The sequence below is a fragment of the Octodon degus genome, unplaced genomic scaffold (assembly GCF_000260255.1).
Source record: "Octodon degus isolate 3935 unplaced genomic scaffold, OctDeg1.0 scaffold00004, whole genome shotgun sequence".
NCBI classification, from domain to species: Eukaryota; Metazoa; Chordata; class Mammalia; order Rodentia; family Octodontidae; genus Octodon; species Octodon degus.
In genome coordinates this window covers 34957728-34978611 of record NW_004524580.1, presented here as the reverse complement: position 1 = coordinate 34978611, position 20884 = coordinate 34957728, and the positions used below count along the sequence as shown (strand labels likewise).

The 20884-nt window shown below is 57.8% G+C and overlaps 2 protein-coding genes across 2 annotated transcripts in view; one reads left to right on the top strand and one right to left on the bottom strand.

The window, feature by feature from the left end:
* The window catches only part of Syn3 (synapsin III), a 317531-nt gene that overhangs the window by 115737 nt on the left and 180910 nt on the right, over positions 1-20884 (top strand). The window contains exons 5-6 of the mRNA XM_004623869.3: positions 1544-1700; positions 3946-4035. Of these exons, the coding sequence (XP_004623926.1) occupies positions 1544-1700; positions 3946-4035 (247 nt within the window). The remainder of the gene's footprint in view (positions 1-1543; positions 1701-3945; positions 4036-20884) is intronic.
* Positions 5600-20884, bottom strand: part of Timp3 (TIMP metallopeptidase inhibitor 3) — a 40982-nt gene continuing 25697 nt past the window's right edge. Inside the window, exons 2-5 of the mRNA XM_004623868.2 lie at positions 14507-14589; positions 10385-10496; positions 9841-9962; positions 5600-9204 (exon numbers count right to left, since the gene is read on the bottom strand). Of these exons, the coding sequence (XP_004623925.1) occupies positions 9007-9204; positions 9841-9962; positions 10385-10496; positions 14507-14589 (515 nt within the window). The 3' untranslated portion in view covers positions 5600-9006. The remainder of the gene's footprint in view (positions 9205-9840; positions 9963-10384; positions 10497-14506; positions 14590-20884) is intronic.

The following is a 20884-nucleotide window of genomic DNA, read 5'->3' as shown; positions in this document are numbered from 1 at the left end:
ATGTCCATTTTGTATCTGTGTATTCAAAGTGGCTAGGATAGATATATAGTTACATTCTCTTAATGAATAGAGGGATTTGTTCTGATGGTGTTTGTAAATAGGATATCATGTCCGCATCTTGTACAGCAATGAACCACTAGGAAGAATGTATGCAATGTGTGAATTATTGAAACTGTCCTACCAATTTGGTATGAAACTGTCTCATTGCTATTTGTTTCTCGATAAGATTATGGAAAAAAATTATATTACATGTGAGTTAATAGTTAAAAAAAAGAAAAAGAGAAAACAGAGGACTGGCCAGTGTGTGTTTGAAGGCGTCAGGTGTTTTCCAGGTTGCCTGTCTGAGTGCTTTGCTTACATGGTGCACATTCCAGGGAACTTTTCTGGCACTGCATTTACAATCTGCTCAGCTCGGCAAGGGCTATACTGCAGTCGCCCCTTGTGGCTGTCACCCTGCTAGGGACACACACACTGCCTGTCTTCCTGCTCCTGTGTGCTGCTGTCCTCCCAACTCAGTCCCTTACCTTTACAGTGACTTGGCGGTGACTGGTCCCACATGTGACGGGGCCCTGGGAAGGAGGCGCAGCTGGGCGGGTTGGTGCCTGTCTTCCCTATGCTGGTGAGGGTGATGCACATGGATGAAGTGTCAGGCTGTTCCTCTCTTACACTCCTGCTCTGGGGGCAGCAGATGCTGGGGCTGTGAAGAGAGCTGAGGTCAGGGCAACATGCTCCTCTCCTGCATGCTGGGGACCCTTCTCCCTGTGCAGCATCCTTTTGATTGGCATTGAGTGCCCCAAAAGGGAGGCCTCAGCTCTGGATACACTGGAGGTCTGGTCCCAGCATGTGGAGCCCACACTTCACACAGACAGTGGGGCTGGGTTTGTGTGTGCTCTAGAAGTGAAGAACCTGCAAACAGCCTGACCCTTGATGGTGTGGATGAGGCAGGAGCCACGTGCTGACACAGAGTGTGGCCTGCCCCCACTGCCCACAATTCCAAGGCAGCTCCCTCCCACCCCGGAATAGAGAACCATAGCTTCTCCCAGCTGCCAGGCTTCCAGCTGTGCAGTGTGGAAGTCCACACAGATCCCCAGTACAGCCCCTGGTGCCCTGGACCCTTGTGGAGGCTGCTGCTTGGCAGGAACAGGACATGTGTGGTCCAGGGTGGTGTGGGAGCCAGTGCAGGCACAGGCCTGGCCCTGCCACTGCTGGCTGCTTGACCTGGAGCTGATAGCAGAGTGCACCCCCAGGCAGCTGCTCTTGCTGCAGGATACACGTGATTCATGTGGCACCTGAGGCTGGTGAAGACCCCTTGACTCACTGAGCTGTATTTGACATGCCTTGTTTGGATTGCACATGAGGCAGCTCTTCAGTGCAGGACATTAGAAACCTGGCAGACATGTGCATGGTGTCTGCAGCCCCTTAACCATGCAGATGAGCAGCCCGAGTTTGTTTCCAGCTTTCTTCCGGCATGCCCCACCTCCCACCCTGAGCTGAGGGCTCCCTGGGCAGCCTGTGAGTGACCTTGTCAACATTCTCTCTGCAGGTCCTTCAAGCCAGACTTCCTCCTGGTCCGCCAGCATGCCTACAGTATGGCACTTGGGGAGGACTACCGCAGCCTGGTCATTGGCCTGCAGTATGGGGGGCTACCTGCTGTCAACTCGCTCTACTCTGTCTACAACTTCTGCAGCAAGCCCTGGGTGGTAGGTACCTGACCAGGCCGGTCTGGGGGGATGAGAGGCCATAGCAACCCTTTCCTACCCAACACCAACCTGAATTTAAGCAACTTGGGCCATGGGATTCCCATGGAATTGTTGTTTAACAAAATTTACATAGTAACACAGCATAAGATTGGTCTCAGAGAGCCACCATACTAGTGAACTTTTTGTGTACCACAATGGGTGTTAATTATTGAGCACTATCTGCATACCAGTACCCATGTAATTACTGTCATGTGATAGAGTGCCATCCCTCATGGCACAGGGAAGGCAGGTGAGCTTCATCATGGCCAGTAAACTCAATGGATCTTGATGGCCAGAACTTGAAGTGTTTCTCTCCAACTTCAGTGACTTGATCCCTCCCCCTCTCATTGGTTTTACTCATTTGATTTGTTTCCGCCCAGGTGTCACCTATGAAAGAGACTTTTCCTAAAATACTAGCTCTCTTCTCCCTATACCCTCGAACCCTCAAATGCTCCCCTGCACCAGAGCATGGTCCATCCAATACAAATCACCTGTCTCCATACCTAGAGAGGATTCCATCATGCAGCACCCATCTGTAGGCACTTCCAGGGCCTCGGGTGCTGTTCAGAGCCCTGGGGACACAGCATGAAAAAGCCAGGCCAAAGGCCCGCCCGTTCCAGACCGCACATTCTTGTAGGCTGGGACACACACAAGGCACTCACCTACATCACGATGTGCTATGGTACCTGCCATGGGGGACACCTGGGTCCCTCTACTATGATCTGTGTACCCTTGGCCAACCTGCTTGGCATCCTGAACTCAATTTATTAGTTTAGGGCAAGGGAGCAGTAACAGTGCCATCCTGGTGGGGTTTGAGTCCGTGCATGTGACGTGCCCATAATAGAGGTGGCAAAAAGGGCACCTCTGATACAGGGCACCAGTCATCTCGCCCTTCGTGCCTGTGCTCTGGCTCTGGGTACTTGCCGATGTGTACACATGCTGATCTGGAGGTGTGGATGACCTTTACTGCCTGACCACGCTGGTCCCCTCAGATTTGCTCTGAGCTTTTCAGGGCGCAGAGCCCAGTGCCATTGTTCAGAGGGATCCTGGAGCAGCCCCCCTCCCCTGGGCCCACTGGCTCCTCCCCTCCTCTTCTCGGGGACCGAGAGCTCCTGCACCAGCCTTGGAAGGTTCTAGGGTGTATGAACCTCTGCTCTCACTGTGCCCTGCACCTGAGGCCATGACCATGTGTGCACATACGTGTCTCCCCACACTCCTTGCAGGCACCCCTCTTCTTGGGTTCTCTTGGGTTCCTTTACCCCCACTCCATGATTCCTCTAGCCTGCTTTCCATGCCTAGCGCACTGCACCCTGCTGCTCTCCAGCCTTCAAGCAAGGTGTGGGGTGCTCAGCAGTGGGGGATGGGCTGTCTCCCTGACACATTCTTGCAGGAGGTGCACGGAGAGGAGGAGCATAAGTGGGGGTAGAGGGAGGCAGAGGCAGCAGGGAGCTGCTGTAAAGCAGAGAAAGTGACATCACCCAGGTGACCACGGACTGGGCGTGTGTTTAGCACACCCCCCCAATCTGCCAAGACAGGGGCCCCATCATGCCCAGTTTGCAAGTGAGAACACTGGGCTCAGAAACCTGCAGCGAGTGGCTTCCCAGTTACACAGCTGGTGGGTCAGAGCAAGGATTTGAACCAGGGAGTGGGTCCAGAGTCTGCATCATCCACTGCCCCACAGGGCTCGCTCTCTGGAAAGAGGCGCTGCGGGTGGAGCTGGCACAAGTACCAGTAGGTTGTGTGCACAGGAAGGAACCCCACGTGTGGAATGCAGAGGGTGCAGTAAGTGCTTGTTAGATGTAGTTGAAAACCTGGCATGATGGTGCACCCTGTAGCCCCAGCACTGACAGGCTGAGGCAGGAATATTAAAAGTTTGACCCCAGCCCTGGCAATTTAGCAACCTGGCAGGACCCTGTCAGGCTGGGGTTTGCAGGCCCTGGCACTGCAATCCCAGGTACTGCAATCGGCCAGGCACTCAGTCTGTGGTTCAGCTGAACCAGTGTTCTGCCCACCTTCAAGGTCAGGTAGAAATGGAGGCGTAGACGCAGCTGCACCAGGTAGAGGACCGATGTCTAGCCAGGGAAGCTGGCCTTTATCCTTGGGGCAGGAAGGGCGCAGAAGGGCGCCAGAAGCCCAGGGCGCAGAGGCAGCTTCCCCACGGCGGGCGGTGGCGCAGCTGCCTGAGCGCTCCTCCTCTCCATCCCAGTTCTCCCAGCTCATCAAGATCTTCCACACCCTGGGCCCCGAGAAGTTCCCGCTCGTGGAGCAGACCTTCTTCCCCAACCACAAGCCAATGGTGAGTGCCTGTTTTCCTGTGTCCTCTCCCGTGCGGAATGAGTATCAGATCTGTGTCTCTGGTCGCTGTGGACAGAGGAGGCGGCTCAGGGTTGCCACTCCCTCATCTCCTGGGCTGTGGGGAAGAGGCTCAGTGTCAGGTGAGGGCTCCTGGCTCTGCTGAGACAGAGGTCCCTCTCCAGGGGACATTTGGGCAGCAGGGCAGGTGACAAAGGGGGCTGCATTCCTTGGGACTTTGGAAGTTGTTGGCAAATCGGGATAGCTGTGGCCAGCCGCTGGAGTGGAAGTGACAGAAAGGAAGCACACTGCGTGGCTCCCTTCCTGGGACCTGGCTTAACTCGCCGCTTTCATGAAAGTAGCACCTTGTGTCTGTGCTGACCACTGAGGGGTGCTGGGTTTGTGTGCTCTCACACCTTCCAGTCCTGCCGTGCGTGTGCCTGAGGTTGTCTCCAGGATGCTGCTGGACTTAGCGAGGAGTCTGCAGCTTGGCCTCCTGCTTCAGGAGCTGTGGACACAGCGGGTTAACTTGGCCTTGTTCGGTGTAGTAGAGAGCTCCCTGCCCTAGCTGGGAGTTGGTAGGGGCTTTCTGGGCAGCTGGAAGCAGTCTGCAGTATGCGCGTTTGTGTGGCTAGCAGTCTGAAACAGGTCCAAGGGACGCAGGGCTGTGGCCTTGGACGTCCAGGGAATATGGAAGTGGTAACACTCAGGCGTCCTGTAGTCTCGGTTGGTGGCTGTGACTGCATGGTTGAAGCTCAGGCTGCTGGGCTGGGCAGTGCTGTGTGGGGGCGCTGACAGCTGGACTGAAGGAAGGGAGCAGTCTCACCAGGTGCAGGTCCCCACCGGCTGTCCCGAACTGGTAACAGTCACAGATTCTAGTCTGTGCTGGTGGCGTCCGAAGGGCACATGCAAAGGGTACCAGCGTTTGCCAGTAGAGCACCCTTGCAATGGCAAGAGCTCAGGGCTTCTCCTCAGGCCAGCCTGAGCTGGAGAGCAGCTCTGTCTACATGCCGCATCCCCCCAACACCCTCATCTGTTTGGCTCTGCCGCACTGCACAGAGAGGATGGCCTCTTCCGGTCTGCATGCGAGGCCACGCCTGGCTCGTGAGCGGTGCGCAAGAACAGTGTGAAGGGCAGGCTGACGGGCGGATGTTTGTCCTGTGCCAGGTGACAGGCCTGGCTATGGATTCTGGGAGGGGCCTGCATGTTGTTCTTGGGCCTCAGGAATCCCTGGCATTCCCAGCCAGGCTGAGCTCCACTCGGAATTTCCAGCAAGCGACCACACTGAGGGCTGCCATCCATACACCTCTCTCCTGGCACCACCAGAGTGGGATTCTTAGGAGGCAAACAAGGAGGCTGAGTAAGAGCCAGGTCTGGGGGAACATGTATCACCCCGGGGTAGCTACGCAGAGATCCAGGAGCTGCAGAGCTAGGAAACCCTGGCAGTGAAATCGGAGCAGAGGCAGGACAGGTGAAGTTCTCAGGAGGGGGTCTGGGGCGCGGGCAGGCAGGGTGGCCCACCGCCCCCCCCCCAGGCATCGGAACATAATGAGGCAAGACAGCTGGTGTGTGATAGGAATAAAACCACTTTACTGTTTAGAATAAAGGACACACTATAAAAGTGAACACTATGCAACATTACAGGACAATATACATTCACGGAATATAAAATTCATAAATAACATGGAGGAAAACTGTAAACAGTGCTACAGAATTTAGCAACAAATACATTCTTTCTAAACAGGATTTCTCTGGTTGGTTTCTCTCCGTCACTTCTGGGTCCTGGCAGTGCAGACTGGCTGGAGGGAAGGGTGGGCTGGGAACTCTGGGGAGCCCTCCCCCAACACATGGACATTTCCAACCTCTTCCCTTCCCCGTCCCCACAAAGAGCCCATTTCAAGGTGGTTGCTCCCCACCCCTCCATGATGCCTTTGTGGTGCGTCTGCTGTTAGGTTCTGAGGCCGCTTCTCTCTGAGGCGCATGCTCCAGTGATGTCTTTGCTTTAGGTAGCCAGGAGCCACATACTCAAGTGCCCTCACGGGTGATCTGCACTGCTGGTCAGCATGCACAGATGAAAGGGAAGGCCAGGGCAGGGCGGGGTCCTGTTCCGGGGGCCACAGGACCTCCCAGAAGAGCTGTTCAAAGAGGTTGTTGGCTTCTTGCAGTGTTCAGGAGCCATGCTATGAAAAATGGTGCTTGTGGGCTATGGCTGTCATGGTGAGGCCTGTTGGGCTGCAGCTGGAAGGCACAGGGCCTCAGCATCACCTCCTGGCCATCACAGACCACTGGCCTGATAGACAAGAGCCTGGGTGTGTGGCTTCCTTGATTGCAGGCAGCAGAAATGCCCAGAGGAAGCAAAGAGAACTCAGGGTCGCAGTTCACACGACCCTGGACTTTTAGGAGAAATCCTAGCTTCCTGGTCAAGTGGAGGGAAGGACCTGGAGAGCGGAAGGGGGAGGAGGCCACCTGTGTCCCAGGCCAACTGTCATAAAGCAAGAGCATATTTTGTGTTTTTCCGCCCTCTGTACTTGGGGAATACCTGCGGTTTGCGTAGGGAAGAAGCCATCTCTGCGCCTTCTAGTCCCCACACTGTGCCAGTCTCGTTGCCTGCCCAGGAGAAGTCCTTCCCCCCCCCCCCCCGCAGAATTTGAGTCAGGAAAACGCCGCATGTGGACACCACTTTTTCTCTCTTAGACACAATGTGCGTGTATTGCAGCCTGCATGACACGAGATTTAGCAAAATAAAACATTCACGATATGATTGTGGTACAGAAGTGTCTCAGCTACATAAATGACTTTAAATTATACAGTGAGTGAGCAGGTGAAATACACAAAGCTATTGCTTGTAGAAAGCTCCAGGCCTGCCCTCCGACATGTCACTGTGCAGAGGCCCTTCGGTTTGGGCTACAGCTCCACTGGCTATTGCTCTGCAGTTCGGAGGCTTCAGGTGACTTGTGCCCAGGCTTTGCCTCAAGTGCCTCACTGTGGGGCAGGGATGGGGGCTGTCCCGGGGCCAGCAATGGCCAGGTGCCTCAGAGGAGACACGCTGGTGCCCACAGGGGAGAGCACTTGTGTGGGTCAGGTAGAGCTCCACCGTGCGGACTCAGGTTGAAATAAAGGCAGTCCCAAGCACCAGGTCTGGGGCTCACGCCTAAACTCCTGGGGTGCAGACTTGGGCTCCTTCTGCCCCCACCTATAGAGACCACACATCCCACTTCCCCTGGTCCAGTGCAGCCCACAGGGAGGTGAGCAGGTTCTCGGACCAGTCCTGAGGCGCGTCGAGACCATACTGGCCCTGGCGGGGCGTGCGTGCATGCGTCACTGGGACTTGTCTGTGTCTTTTCCCTTTTCTTCACTTGACAGTTCTGACACCTAAAATACAGTGAACTAAAGATCTGAACACTAGCAGGGGAGAAGTACCCCAAGTCTGGGAAAGGAGACAGCAGGCGTGTTAAATGTCAGCGTCCTATCATCCCCAGCTCAGTAATAGATACACTGTCACTCTCAGCATCTCACTGTGACACTGAAACTTAAAATATTTTTATTTAATAGGAGGATTTATATTATAGTTTTATTTTTTAAAAAAAAAAAACAAAATCCTACAGTTGATTGCAGTCAGGCCTCCCGAGTGACCACCCCGTGTCACTCCGCGGGCCGAGGACCTTAGGAGGCGGCATCACCAGCCAGGGATGCAGGGAGGGGAGCAGGCTGTCCCTGGGCCTGGGGGAGAGGCGGCCTTCCAGCTGAGGCTGGACTCTGGGGTCCCTCCTGGACAAAGGGTGCTGGCCCACAGAACTTGTCACCTGCCGTCCCTCCAGGCCAGTAAGGCAGTTAAGTGAAGGCCCCCAAAGGTGAAGCAGAAGAAAAGGGGAAGTCAGGGTGCCCCAGGTAAAGGGAAAAGAGGGTGCCGAGGGTACTCAGAATCTCAGTTTTTAATTAAAATGAAAAAAGTCAACTTGGAATGTCACGGTTTTCATCCAGCAAGCAACAGCAACAAAGTTGAGGAGATTAAACTATTGGTATATTTAACAGCAGTCAATAGAACTCTGTGTCCTGCAGAAACTTAGCTTATGTCCCCACACATAGGTCTGTGCAGGTGTGGACACAGACACGTCCCCTGTGAGCTACACACTACTTCAGAAAGGCATTCCCTCCCCAGGCCCAGCTGCCTGTCTGTGGTGGTACAGGGTGTGTGTCTCCCGCTTCACACACTGGCACCTCACGCGGGTCGGGCCTCCCTCGCGTGGCCAGGGGCTCGTAGGGAAAGGGAGGCCTCTCACTCCAGCTGCATGAGGCAGGCTGCTGCTGGCCTTAGATTCTTCTGTCTTGACGCCTGAGCTAGCTCTGTGCCTCTGGCCAGAACTTGCCCCAGACTGAGAAACAGTCGGGCAGCCCAGTGTCATGGCGGGGCTGTGCTGTACCCTGCCGGCACTGAAGGGCAGGCAGACACAGACAGGCCTTCTGGGATGTGCAGCAGTGTCTCCTCGGGTACGAGCTCTTCCGCCTACCTGGAGTCTAGCTGTTGGCTGCTCAGACTGACCCAGAAGCAGTCAGCTTCCGCAGTTTCCTGTCTGCGTCCTCTATGTGCTGTGGGTGCGGGGGAAGGTCAAGCAGGAAACAGGAAGAGGAGGAGCTGCTACAGTGGCCAAAAGAGGGTAGATTTTTTGATTTTTGTTTTCCTAAAAAAATATAGATTATATATCACAAGGAAGAGGCGTCTACATTCCTCATTGTTTCCGGCAGGAGGCCAGAAATCCCCAGGGTGAAAACGGGTGATGTCAAAAGCAAAGAGAGAAGGGTTAGGGGGCTGGGAGGAGAGCTCCGGATCAACTCTGTGGACAGCACAGACTTCTTACGTGTCCCAAGTGCTAAATTTGAGAGAAAACAGGCACTAATTTCATTGTCATCATCTGGGAAGAGTTAGTGTCCGAGGGGAGCTCAGCGGGGAGGGAGGGGCACGGAGGATGGGGTGGGCTCAGGGGTCCGTGGCATTGATAATGCTCTTGTCTGGGGGCGCCCAGCCCCGGTACCAGCTGCAGTAGCCACCCTTCTGCCGGATGCAGGCGTAGTGTTTGGACTGGTAGCCCGGGTAGCCAAAGTTGGAGAGCATGTCGGTCCACAGGCACTCGTTCTTGGAGGTCACAAAGCAGGGCAGGTAGTAGCAGGATTTGATCTGCAACAAGACCCACCCGGCACTCAGCGGGCTCTGCCAGGGTGGCCCAGGCCTGGAACTGCCCGGCCTGGACTTGGACCCGCGACCACTGCAGGGGTGCCCACCCCATGGGCTCCTTAGCAGCAGAAGCAAAAGCAGCTGGTACTGCCTGAGTGCCACTGTGAGTCTGCCTCGCTCCCTCCCAGGTCTAGGGACATGCTGCAGTCATATGGCTGGCAAGCAGCTCGCTAGCCGCAGAGGGGAGACCTCTGCCATTGTAGGGAGTTGAGGAATTGGCAGGATTAAAGCATCAGCTTAGCATCCAGCTGCCCTGGGCTGGAGGTTGGACTCAGCAGCCTAACACTTGGCGACTTAAGCTGAGCCTCTGTTTATCTGTACAGTGGGACTCCCAGTAATTCAGAGTTTGCAAGGTGGTTGTGAGGATTAAGGGCTTGGGGCTACTTGAAGGTGGGCCATCTTGGGCTCCCCTCCCAGGGTGAATGCTCTTGGGGCTGCTTGACAGGACCTGTGGCCTGAGGATCTCCTGTTCCTGCCACTGCTCAGAGCCCCCAGGGGCTAGGGGACCCTGAAGAGCCCTGGTGCCCCAGCAGATGCCCACACAAGGGCATCCATGCCCTGGCCCCGCTGCCCACTTACCTTGCAGTTGCACCCCAGGTGGTAGCGGTAGTTGAGCCCCTTGCGCTGTGAGAGAGTGAGCTGGTCCCACCGCTCCACAAAGTTGCAGAGCCCTGTGTACATCTTGCCATCATAGACGCGGCCTATGGAAGGGGAGAGCGGGCATGTCGTGGCCAAGCAGGGGAGGACGGTGGCCCCGCCCTGTGTTTGTCTTGTGTACCACCTTCCTGACCCCTGCAAGCTGGAACGTGGCCCACTTCCCACAGGACTCCGAAGCCCCAGATGACCAGGTCTGCTCCTTACAGCCGTGGCTTCCCCTTATTGTGCTGAGCACCCACTGGTGGGTCACTGGGAGGGGCAGGGAGGCTGTAAGGTGGGCACCAAAGGCCACTCCTGTGCACATAAGGAAAAGCAAGGGCTAGGGCAAAGGGAAGACCAGAGCTGAGTCCCAGTGCAGGAGTCTCAGGCCCCAGCAGGCAGGACATGCACAAGGCTGATGCTCTCGGGCACTGCCTGCCCACCACACCTTACCTACCCCATGTGGTGCAGCAGTCATGGGCCTCACCTGTCAGCAGGTACTGGTACTTGTTGACCTCTAGCTTCAGGCCGCAGAGGCTCTCGGAGGCCTCCGTGTAGATGTACTGCACATGCGGCATCTTGGTGAAGCCTCGGTACATCTGCAGGCAGAGGGTGGAACATCATGAGAAGAACCCTGCCTGGAGCTTGCCACCACCTGCTTGCGCCAGGACCCCAAAGGGGAGCCCTCCTGCCCAGCCAGCTGCACCCCACCCCAGCTGCCCCTCAGCAGGCCCCAGCTGCATGATCCTCAAATTCCAGTACCTTTCCTGAAATTCAGAGAAACCACTGTAAAAGCATCCACTTCCTTGTTTGCCTGGGGCCTCAAACCACTCAAGAAGCTTATGTGAGGCCACAAAGCCAGCAAGGGGCAGAGGAGGGTCACAAGCCTGAGACCAAGAGTCCCTGCTCCTGCGCTGTGGCCCTGAGGCCTCAGAAGCTGGGCCAGCAGAGGCCAGTTCCATCTCTGGCCCTGTGGCTCCATTCTGTGTCTGCTCAGAGCCCTGTTGTGTTGGTGACAAGTGATGCACAGGCCCTTATCTGCCGAGGCAGCAGCGTGACCACGTGAGCCAGCAGGTGGAGTGGCACCCAGGCCTGGCCCAGGCGTCAAGAGACCTCTGGGTCTGTACAAAGGTGTATGATAGGGCATGGTCTCCACAGGCCCCTGGTATGCGCGGTTCATTTCAGGTGGTGGCAAACAGAGTGGGTGGCACCATGTGCATCTCACCCAGGCCTCCACCCAGTCTGATGGGGTTTCCTCTGTCTTCTAAGTGGCAGCTGCTGGTGGGGTGGGTGGTAACATCACAAAACTGTCTGCTGGACCCACAGAATCCTGGGGCCTCTGCCTTGGTGCTTGAGGGGCACAGCAGCCTTGTTTCTGCCTCCTGGGAGGCTGGAACGGATTCCAGGGCTCCAGCTTCCAGGCGTCCTAGGCTCTCACAGTAAGGAATGGTGCTAAGACTCCCAGGCCCAACTGGGGTACAGCAGGCCCCACCACTGACCAGGCACGTGGGAAGTTACCTAATTTTTTGGACTCCAGTGAAATAAATGACGGTAAATAGTACCTGGCACACAGAATCCAATGTGTGCTGAAAAATTAGTTTGAAGTCACGTATCCTCAAATTCAGACAGGCAGGAAGGCTGCGGCCAGCCTTAGCTGTGCCTGCTGCCAACCAGGTGGGGACCTCCAGGCACACAGGGGCTCCTCCCCTGGCAGACTCTGCATGCCTGAGTCCCCTTCTTGGTATGAAGGGGAAGCCCCAGGAAGCTTGCTTCTCTGGGGTGGGGGATGCACCGTGCAGGAGAATTGCCCCTGAGCCCGGCCCATGGTGCAGTTCCTGTGAGGAACCTGGCCTGTGCCCCGTACCAGGTACTTCCTGCGTGCCCACAGAAAGGTGCAGCTCTCCGTGTGCTGTGTGTCAAGAGCTCGCAGAATCCACCACTTGCTCTTATCTCCAGGTCTCTTGAGCTGTGGGGACACTGAGTATGTGCCTGGGACACTGCCAGCACAAGCTCGGTCCTGTGACAAGGTGGCTGCTCCCCATCAGGGTCTGGGACCATGCTGAGGGTCTGAGGAGGCAGACAGGAGCCACTGGGGGTGGGGGGCTGGAGAGCTCTCAGCTGGAGGAGACCTGATGGTGCTTATTTATTTACTTAAAATGACCAGGGCAGGGCCAGCAAAGCTGTTCTGTCCATGGTCAGGACCTTCAGAGCATGTGACGGGACATGTTCCCTGGGATCCTCCTGGGACCAGCCGGGACATGATGTCCCCCACGTGCAGCCCTGAAGCCTGCCCACGAGCATATCTCCACTGCGCAAACAACAGCTCCTGGCAGAGCAGACGGCTTTCCCATGGCCCCAATGGGAGATAAGGTCCTACAGATTAGCGCAGCCGGTTCCGGAACCGTCCATCATCACTGCAGCATGGCCCAGTGCCTGAGCACCAGCTGGTCTCTATGCCTGGCTTGCAACATGCACCCAGGGTGTGCTCTGGAGGGGTCGGTACTGCAGGGCAGGGAGGGGGAGAGGTGGCTGCCTGCTGCCTGCTGCTCCACACTCCAGCCCTGCGAGGAGAAGCCCTCTTCAGACTTCCTGGGGCAGCGTCTGCCCCAGGAACAGAGTTCCCACGGGCCAGGGCCAGGGCTCTTCCCGGGCTGCGCAGCACCTCAGCTGCTTCCAGGCTGGGCGGGCTGCTGCACTACCAGAGTGGCTGTTGCTTCCACACCTCGCTCCCCCAGGAGCTGGACACAGGTGGGCCGAGGGGCAAGCCTCACCAGCCGATGCCGCCACCTCCCGTGGGCTCCCAACCGCCTTGTCCAGCCAGAGCACCCAGGATGGCCTTGCCCTGCACGTCCCAGTGCATCTCCAGAGAGGCAGGCACAGCGCACGTCTCCCTAGTGTCAAGTCTAGTGGAGCGCTGCTGCGAACACCAGTCATCTTTACATGGCCACCCATGCCAGCCTGGGGCTAGGGCACGGTGGGTGGGTGGGCTACCCTGCTGTGCGGGGCTGGCAGCCAGGTGGACTTCCGGGACAGATGGGCACGGAGCAGCTCTGAGGGTCAAACACTGAGTCTGTGAGGAGGCAGGGCCAAGTGTCATGTGGGGAGCACACAGAGGCGGCACCAGTACTGCCCTCAGTAAAATGCACGGCTCTGGGCCTCTGCAGGGAAAATGCAGGGTTTGTGTCCAATGGGCAGGACCATGACAGACAGCACCAGAGCTGTCACCAGGGCCCAGGGTGCTGGGGTATGGGTGGGGCAGCAAATGTCATCTGTCCTCTGATGGATCCCCACTGCCTGGGTGCCCCAGGTGAGGGGACTGTGCACACAGGAGGCCTCTAGTCACTGCCACCAGGGCCTTGGGTCAGGAGCAAAGCTAGGCTAGCCCGGCTTCTCGCTGTCCTCCCATATGTGCTGAGTGTCCAGGCGCAGCTGCGGGCAGCAGGAGCTGGTGGAACGTGTTCTCAGCCTCTGCTGTGGTCTCACGGGCTCTGGCATTCCTTGCCGCTGCCAGAGGTGGCAAGGTGGGTTTTGGGGGTGCTGCTGCTCCTTCTGGCTCCTCCCCTACCCATGCTACCCTTGCAGGGCCACAAAGACATGCTGTCTCATGACCGGCTTGGCAGCCAGTGGCAGCCGGCCAGGGATAGTCCTGGCTGTTATATAACCGGAGGCCGTGCTGTGTACAGAATGGAATGCGCAGCAGCAGGCTCCCTGAGTCAGGGCTTCCAGCCTCGGGCCTCACATGGCCCCTGGACCAGCTCAGCCCTGGGAGACCCCAGCCAGAGGCCGAATGTCCCCGGGTCCCCAGAGCTCAGCAGGCCTGTCCTCACAGCAGGCAAGACTGAGTGCACTACCCACGTGCCTGTCCTGGACCTCTGCATCACACTGCTGTCAGCTTTCCGGGCCCAGCATCCCATTAGGAGGCGGACCTTGCCAGCAGCCCCTCGCACCCACCCATTCCTAGATGTAGGGCGGCATGGAAGTTGGGGAGGCGAGAAGCAATACTAGTCCTCAGTGCTGACCCAGACCCAGTGTGCCCTATAGCAGCTGACACCAGCTGCTGCTGGGACTGCACTGCCTGTGCTGTGATGCTCTGGACACCTGTGCCCACACTCTCGGATGCCAGCCCAACCCTACACAGTGAGCAGGTGGCAAGACTGAGGCCAGGAGAGGGAGGAGGCCAAGGTCAGGGCGGAGAGGACAGACCATGTGGCTGCTCTCTTGGGCTTCCTAGAGGCTCTGTGCTCGGTGATTGCGTGATGAGGTAAACACGCAGGGACACTGGGTCACTGCACTGCCAGGATCAGAACCAAGAGGGAGCAACATGGGGCCCCTCCCTGAGCAGGGTCCTCCTGGGAGCCTGGATCCTCGGCTCAGCACAGGGTGGGTGTGACATCAGAGAGGTGACAGCAGCAGACTAGGCTACCCTGGAGCACCAAAAGCTCACAAGCGCGCCAACTTTGTTACAGCTTTATGTGGACTGAGGCCAGGGAAGAGAGGGTCTCAACCTGAGCCCCAACACCTCCCTCCCATGTGACCCTCCATCACCTGAGGGTGGCAGGGCTGGCACATGTCCCCCTCAGCCCAATCAGTGGCCCATGAGCACACGCACCTTCATCTGCTTGATGGTGTAGACCATGGTGCCGAAGGGCCCCTCCTTCACCAGCTTCTTCCCGACCACCTTGGCTCGGATCACTGTGGACACAGGAGAGATGGATGGAGTCAGCAAAGTAGCACCATGCATGGCGCTGCTGCCCTCCAAGCCCACTTGAACCCATGACATCATTGACAGCAGCGAGGAACGCAGAGCCCAGCAAGGTATGGGGGAGCTGAGGCCGCTGTCCCCAAGTTCACCTTCCAGGCGGTCATGGTGGCCTGCTGGGTATTCCACAGGTATCCGCCTGTCCCTCCCTCAAGGTTCCTGGCCTGCAGCCTCACCAGTTCCCAAGCTGATTCAAGCTGCTTCTGTGTTGCCACATCCCCAGGCCTCGCCCTTTCTCCCCAACTTCTCCTGCCCACCTACCCAGAGCTCCGCCTCTACCAACCAGTCTCCATATCTGTGGGCCCCATGACCAGTCCTGGCACCCAGAACCTGGGCCACAGGTGGGCAGTGGGTCCATGCCTACTGAGGGTGGGACTCCGTTCCTGGCCTGGCTGCTCCCAGCTACCAAGACAGGGTGAGTTTGTCACTGTCATCTGTCCTGAGCAGGACAGTGTCATAGTGGTGCCTGTCTCCTGAGCCCCAGGTGCTGAGCATGGTGCCCTGACCTGTCTCAGGTGTAGTTCATGTGGGATAAATGAGACAAACACCAGCGCCATCAGGTCAAGCACGGGACTGGGCACCTGGTGCCGCACACACAGTGTCTCTGGGCTGTGTGGGCACCGTATCCCAGGACACGGGCACAGCCCAGGGTGCAGTCACTGCCTGTCGGCAGACTTTATTCTCTCCAGTGCTCCCCAAAGGGTTGCCTTGGAGATGGCTGAGGTGGTGACCGCCCCTGCTTCATGGGAAGCGTGGTACCCAAGAACAGTCTCGCAGGTCGATGAAGCCTGCACATGAAGGAGCGTGGGGCAGGGATGGGCGTGCAGACAGCGGACAGTGGAGACCAGTCAGAGTGACCTAGGGACAGAGGGCTGGTTCTGGGGTGGAGGCTCTAGGCCTGGAGCTGCCTCTCCTTCCGCCTCGACATGGAGGGACACTTCCTGGTTCTATCCACTTTCTAAGAAGCTAAAATACTGAGTGTTAAACAGAATACCCTCCCTCACAACACACACACCTGTGCACTGATGCACACACATGCCCCCCCCCCGGCTGCTACAGACCCACTGCCCACACCACGCATTTCCTAATTCTTTGACTCATCTTTGACCTTGACTCAGACCCAGTTCCCTGGTCCACTGGCTTCCTCCTGGCTGAGCTGGGCTCCCCCTTTTCTGGTCATCATGGGGCCTGGCCTCTGAGGATCCACAGCCCCTCTGGGCCTCCCTGCCAGGATGGAACCGTAGGGTTCATTGGCAGAGCTCACCAAAATTGGAGGCAAACAGCAGTGTCCAGGCTCTAGGGAGAGGCTGCCAGACCCCAGCCTGTCTCACCCCAGCTCCCGCTCCTGCTCCTGCACCCACCTCAGTGCCAACTGTGGCACCATCCTCAGCATCAAGCTGGAGTCCCAGACCGAGGGACCACTTCCTCCAGGACCAGGTAGGCAGCAGGTCGCAGATCTTCCCAGTGCCACTAGCAAGCCCTCCTGAGTTGACCTGAACTCCTCGCTGGTGCATCCTTAACACAGGAAATAACCAAGGAGGTGTCCAACCTTGACATAGCAGCATCTGCCCCATCCTGGCTCACACAAGGCTCGACCCAACTTGGATGCCTTTTCAGCCTTCCTGTCTAGCAAAGCTGGCGTATCTGGAAGCCTCTGCCCACGGAACATCCAGCTCCTTTCTGACCCCCAAGTGGCCTGACCTTGGAACCTCACCTCTGGGCTTAATTTAGCGACCACAGATGTTCTATAACAGAAAGGGACCGTGGGGTTAGCGCTTCCCCATCTCTGGCTCCAGCTCTTCCCTGCCAGGCTCTCAGGCTCTCTTATCAATGCCTCTCACAACTGGAAGCCCAGGGACTAAAGAGCCCGGACGCGCAGCTTCCAGTCCTGGTCCTGGTGCAATGGGACACTGGAGCTCCTGAACCTCCCAGGCTGGCTTCCTCACCTGTGGAAGGCGACTGATGCCAACCCACACCTTGAAGGCGAGAGTCGAGGAAGAGTCCCCAGAGCAGCACCAGGTCCCCTGCCCACTGGCTGCTGTCACACTGTTGGCCTCGCCACTGCTTCCTGACTGCAGCTGGTGCTGTCCGTCCTGACACTGCAGCCTCCGCCTGTGAACTGGGGGAAGGCAGGCTCATCCGCCTGGGCATCCTGGCCTGCAGAACTGCAGTGGGAGGAAGTAGGAAGCCGGCAGGAAGTGGAGGAGCTGGGGTAGAGGGAAGGTAGGAGCAGCCCCTCAGGCATCATCTGTGTCACCCATGGGGAGCCCAGAGTGGCCTCGAGGACCAAGCAGCGTCACAGTGTGTATGGTCCAGGCAGGCAAGGGCCATGCAGAGCCTTCCCGGCAGACACGCAGCTCCCCTAACCTGATCCAGGACCGAGAGTCAACCTGGGCTCCCAACCAGATGGAGGCCCATCTCCCGCCAGCCCAGGCCACCGTTGTGTATGGATTCCTGCCTGCATCTGCTCTGGCTTCTCCACAACTCCAGGTGTGAGCTGCGCTGTACTTCCCGTCAGCCAGTGTCCTGGTGCTCACTGGCCAGGGGCTGCTGTGGACAGGGCGAGCAACTCAGAGTCTGGGCCAGCGGCAGGCAGCTTCTCCCTGGGGTGGTGGCATCTGTGCCGGCTGCAGAAGCTGGCCTCGCAGATGCCCAGCTGGACAGGTCTGCCCACTCCCAGTGTGCTGGACAGGGCCCCCAGCAGCTGCGCCACGCGCATGAAGCCACCTGCTGTCCAGAAGAGGACCCTGTGGCAAATTGTTGAGCAGAAGCAGCTCCTACAGCCATACCTAGAGGTGTGTCCTTGGGGGCACAGGCGCTGAGAACCCCCAGAAGTAGGCCTAACAGTCTCCTCCTTCCATCCCCGAACAGCTAGTGGCTGTCAAGTGCACACCCTGAGCACCAGCCCAGGCGCTGAGCAGCTGCGCAGCCAGTGCAGCTGGTTTGGGGAGCCGAACCCCTTCTGTGCATAGGCTCCAGGCCCAGTCTGCCCACCCCACCCGGGAGAGTCGGATGCTTCTGCTTGACACTCTAAGGGTCCGGTGGGAGCGGGGCTGTGGCCGCCCCCCCCCCCCCCCGGGTAGGGCTGAGGCTTGAAGTCACTAGCACTCTGTTTCCGCTGGCCCAGAGGGCAGAGCCCGCCCCTGCAGCCACCCACCACCTGCTGCACCCTGGGTCTGTGCGTCTAGTGCTCCAGAACACCCGGCCGCACGTGCACACGCGTGCTCACATACCCCAACTGTGACACGATCCACAGCGCACCCCGCCTGCCCGTGGCTGACTGCTGCCGAGCACAACTGTCAGGAAAGCCACAAACCCCAGAGAGGCTCCCTCCACCCGGGGAGCCACAGCCCATCAGCTGATCAGCTGAATGAGCCAACGTGCACTCAGCACAACGTGAGATGGAAGCTCACGCCGCTGCCACACTGCGCGTCCATCTGAGAAGAGTCGACCCTCAAATCACTCTCAGGGAAGACAGTGAAGGGACCTGAGCCTGTGGGAATCCCAAGGCTCTGCACGACCTCACTCCGCTCCCCAAGGCCAACATGGGTCTGACGCTGGCCTGTGATGAGACTGCTCCGTGGGGAGACCACAGCTTGCTCTGGGCCACTCATGCCCCAGGGCCTCTGCCCCGTTGGCCTTCTCACACCACTCTCTCACAGGGTCAGGGGCCTTCCTGGTCCCACTCCCACCCTGCAGTCTCCCTGCCCTCATAACACAGTCACATGCTTGTGGTCTGACTCTCTCCCTACTAAGTTGTAAGCTTCACAAGACCAGTTCTATCTCTATCTATTTTTTTTTTTTTTCTGGTAGTACTTGATGTTGAACCCAAGGGCAATTTACACTGAGCTATACCAATAGCCCTTTATAGGGTCTCAATAAGATGTCCAGGCTGTGTTCAAATGGACTCGAGATCCTCCTGCTTCAGCCTCTTGAGAGGCTAGGACTGTATGTGTGTACCAGTTCCCTCAGCTACTAGGCAGTTCCGTCCTGCCAACCACTCCACTCAGAGCAGCCAGCCAGAGGCAGGCCTGGCACATAAAGGTGTCTGATTCCTTTTGCTTTGTGGATGAGGCCAAATGTGACATGGTGTATTGAGCACTGCACATGGCAAGGGTGGAACACAGAGAGTTACTCTGTGCAGGCGTCACCCGCAACCGTATCTCCCCAGGCCTTACTGAACACAAATGGGTTAAGGGGAGTCTCAGCGTGAGCTCAGAGAAACATCTGTGGGTCCATTGTGCAGGGAGTGCTGGGCTCGACTTCCAGGAATCCCAAGGCAGATGAGGCCCCAGAACTTGAACTCGGGGACCAGGGGGAGAAAGATAGCTCCCAGGGAGGTGTGAGGTGTGGCGAGCGAGCCAGGGACAGGGCCAGCAGCAGGCTTGGTGCCGGGCAGGTGGAGGTGTGGCCCCTGAGGTGACCTGAGGCTGGGGTGGCCCATCCTGCATCTGGAGAGTCCAGGGCAGCCTGGGAAGGCAGCGCCTGCTGAACCTGGGCCACTTCCTGCCCCCACCCCCAGTTCGCACTTCCTGCGCCAATGTCCCCGCTGGCCGGCTGCGCAGAGGCCCTCCTGTTGATGTTCAAGCCAAGGCCAGACGTTCAAATGCATTCCCGGTCCAGATAAGCAGTCTCCAGTTCAAAGCCTGTCCTGACTCTTTCCGTTCAGTAAAAATATTAATCTTGGTTTTATTTAAGCAGGTTTTTTGGCAAGAAATGAACACTTGTGGCTAAAAATACATGCAAATACACACACGGAAAATGTGGAAAGTTGCACATTGTTGCAGCCCAAGTTTCCATCGCAGGGAACGTTGTGCAGCTCGGAGGACACGAACCCCCACCTTCCCCAGGACCCACACTTTGGCGGGCTCGCTGGGTGTGTACCTGGAGCTCTGTTCCCCAAAGCGGTCCTGTCACCCGGCCTGGCCCGACGTGGTCTGGGAGGCAGTGGGGGGTGAGCAGCCTAACCCCCTGGGGTGGCACGCAGGGTGCATTTCTTCCCAGCAGGCCAGGAAGCCCTGTGCCTGAGAGGCAGGGCCAGAGGGGGCACGAACTGGAGGTCAGGTGGCCCGGAGCTTGGAGCCACCCGAAGGGAGCCCAGAATCTGCTCTTCTGCTCAAGCGATGACCTCAGTGTTAGACTATGAAAAGGAAAATGTAAACGCCTTCAGTGGGGCCTCTGTTCAGGTTTGGGTCAGTGTACTGAATTTCCAATCTGACTGCCTAAAACCAGCACTGTCCTTGCTTCCTGCATCGCCGGCAGTTCAGGAGACAGAAGCAGGTCAGTTAGCTCAGTATGGGCAGAGGCCCGGCTGCTGATTCTGGGATTACGTGTCACTCACTCCAGGAGCAGGGACCCTACTGCTTTGCCAGGAGGTGGTGCTGCCCCTGTGACCCACACTTCTAGGGCCAGCAGGATGACCCCACTCCACCCCATTCCAAAGTGGTCACCAGGCCAGTGGCCAAAGACAGAAGTAGGAGAGGGGTTCTGCCTCACGCGGACACCTCCTTCTGGGCTTGCAGGAGCTGTGGTGCTGTCTTGACTGGTGGGATGTGAGGCCTGCTTCCTTCCTGCACCTTGAGTCCCTCCAGGCCCCACCTACACTCTACTGTCTGCAGTGCTCCTGGCCTCAGCAAAAGCCACTCCTCCCCGACTCGCACACCTCCCCCCACCTCTGACTCTGTTCAAGGCCACCACCGCCCGCTCTCCCGCTGGCTTCCCTCCCTCACACTCACTTGCCACCTGCACTTCTCTACAGCACCCCGGTCACAGGTGCGGCGCCCACCTGAGATGCCAGGTCCTGGCAGCACTGGGGAACATGCAGGGCTTCCCAGATGCCTGCAGAGGCAATGAGGTGAGAAATGAAATGGCAGAACAGAGGGATGTGGGGACTATGGTGAGGGAGCTCACGCTCAGAGAGGGGCCCCACCCCTGCTGTCCTGTACCCGCCCTGTCTCCTGTCCACGCCATAGCCATCCTCATACTGCCTTGTGCTTGTTCTGCTCTGCTGTCGCCCTCCCCATCCCCTGCACCTGGAATGCTCTTAGCCAGAAGGACATAAGGACCTGAGCCCTGTCCCCAAGATCCGGCCATAGTGGATGCATAGAGCTCTGGTCCCACAGGAGCGCGACAGTGGCAGGCCCGGGTCGCAGGGCACTGCAGCTGGCATGGGGCGACCAGGTGGAGCTATGTGGGTGGACGGTGAAGTCCAGAGTGTGGCTCTGGGAA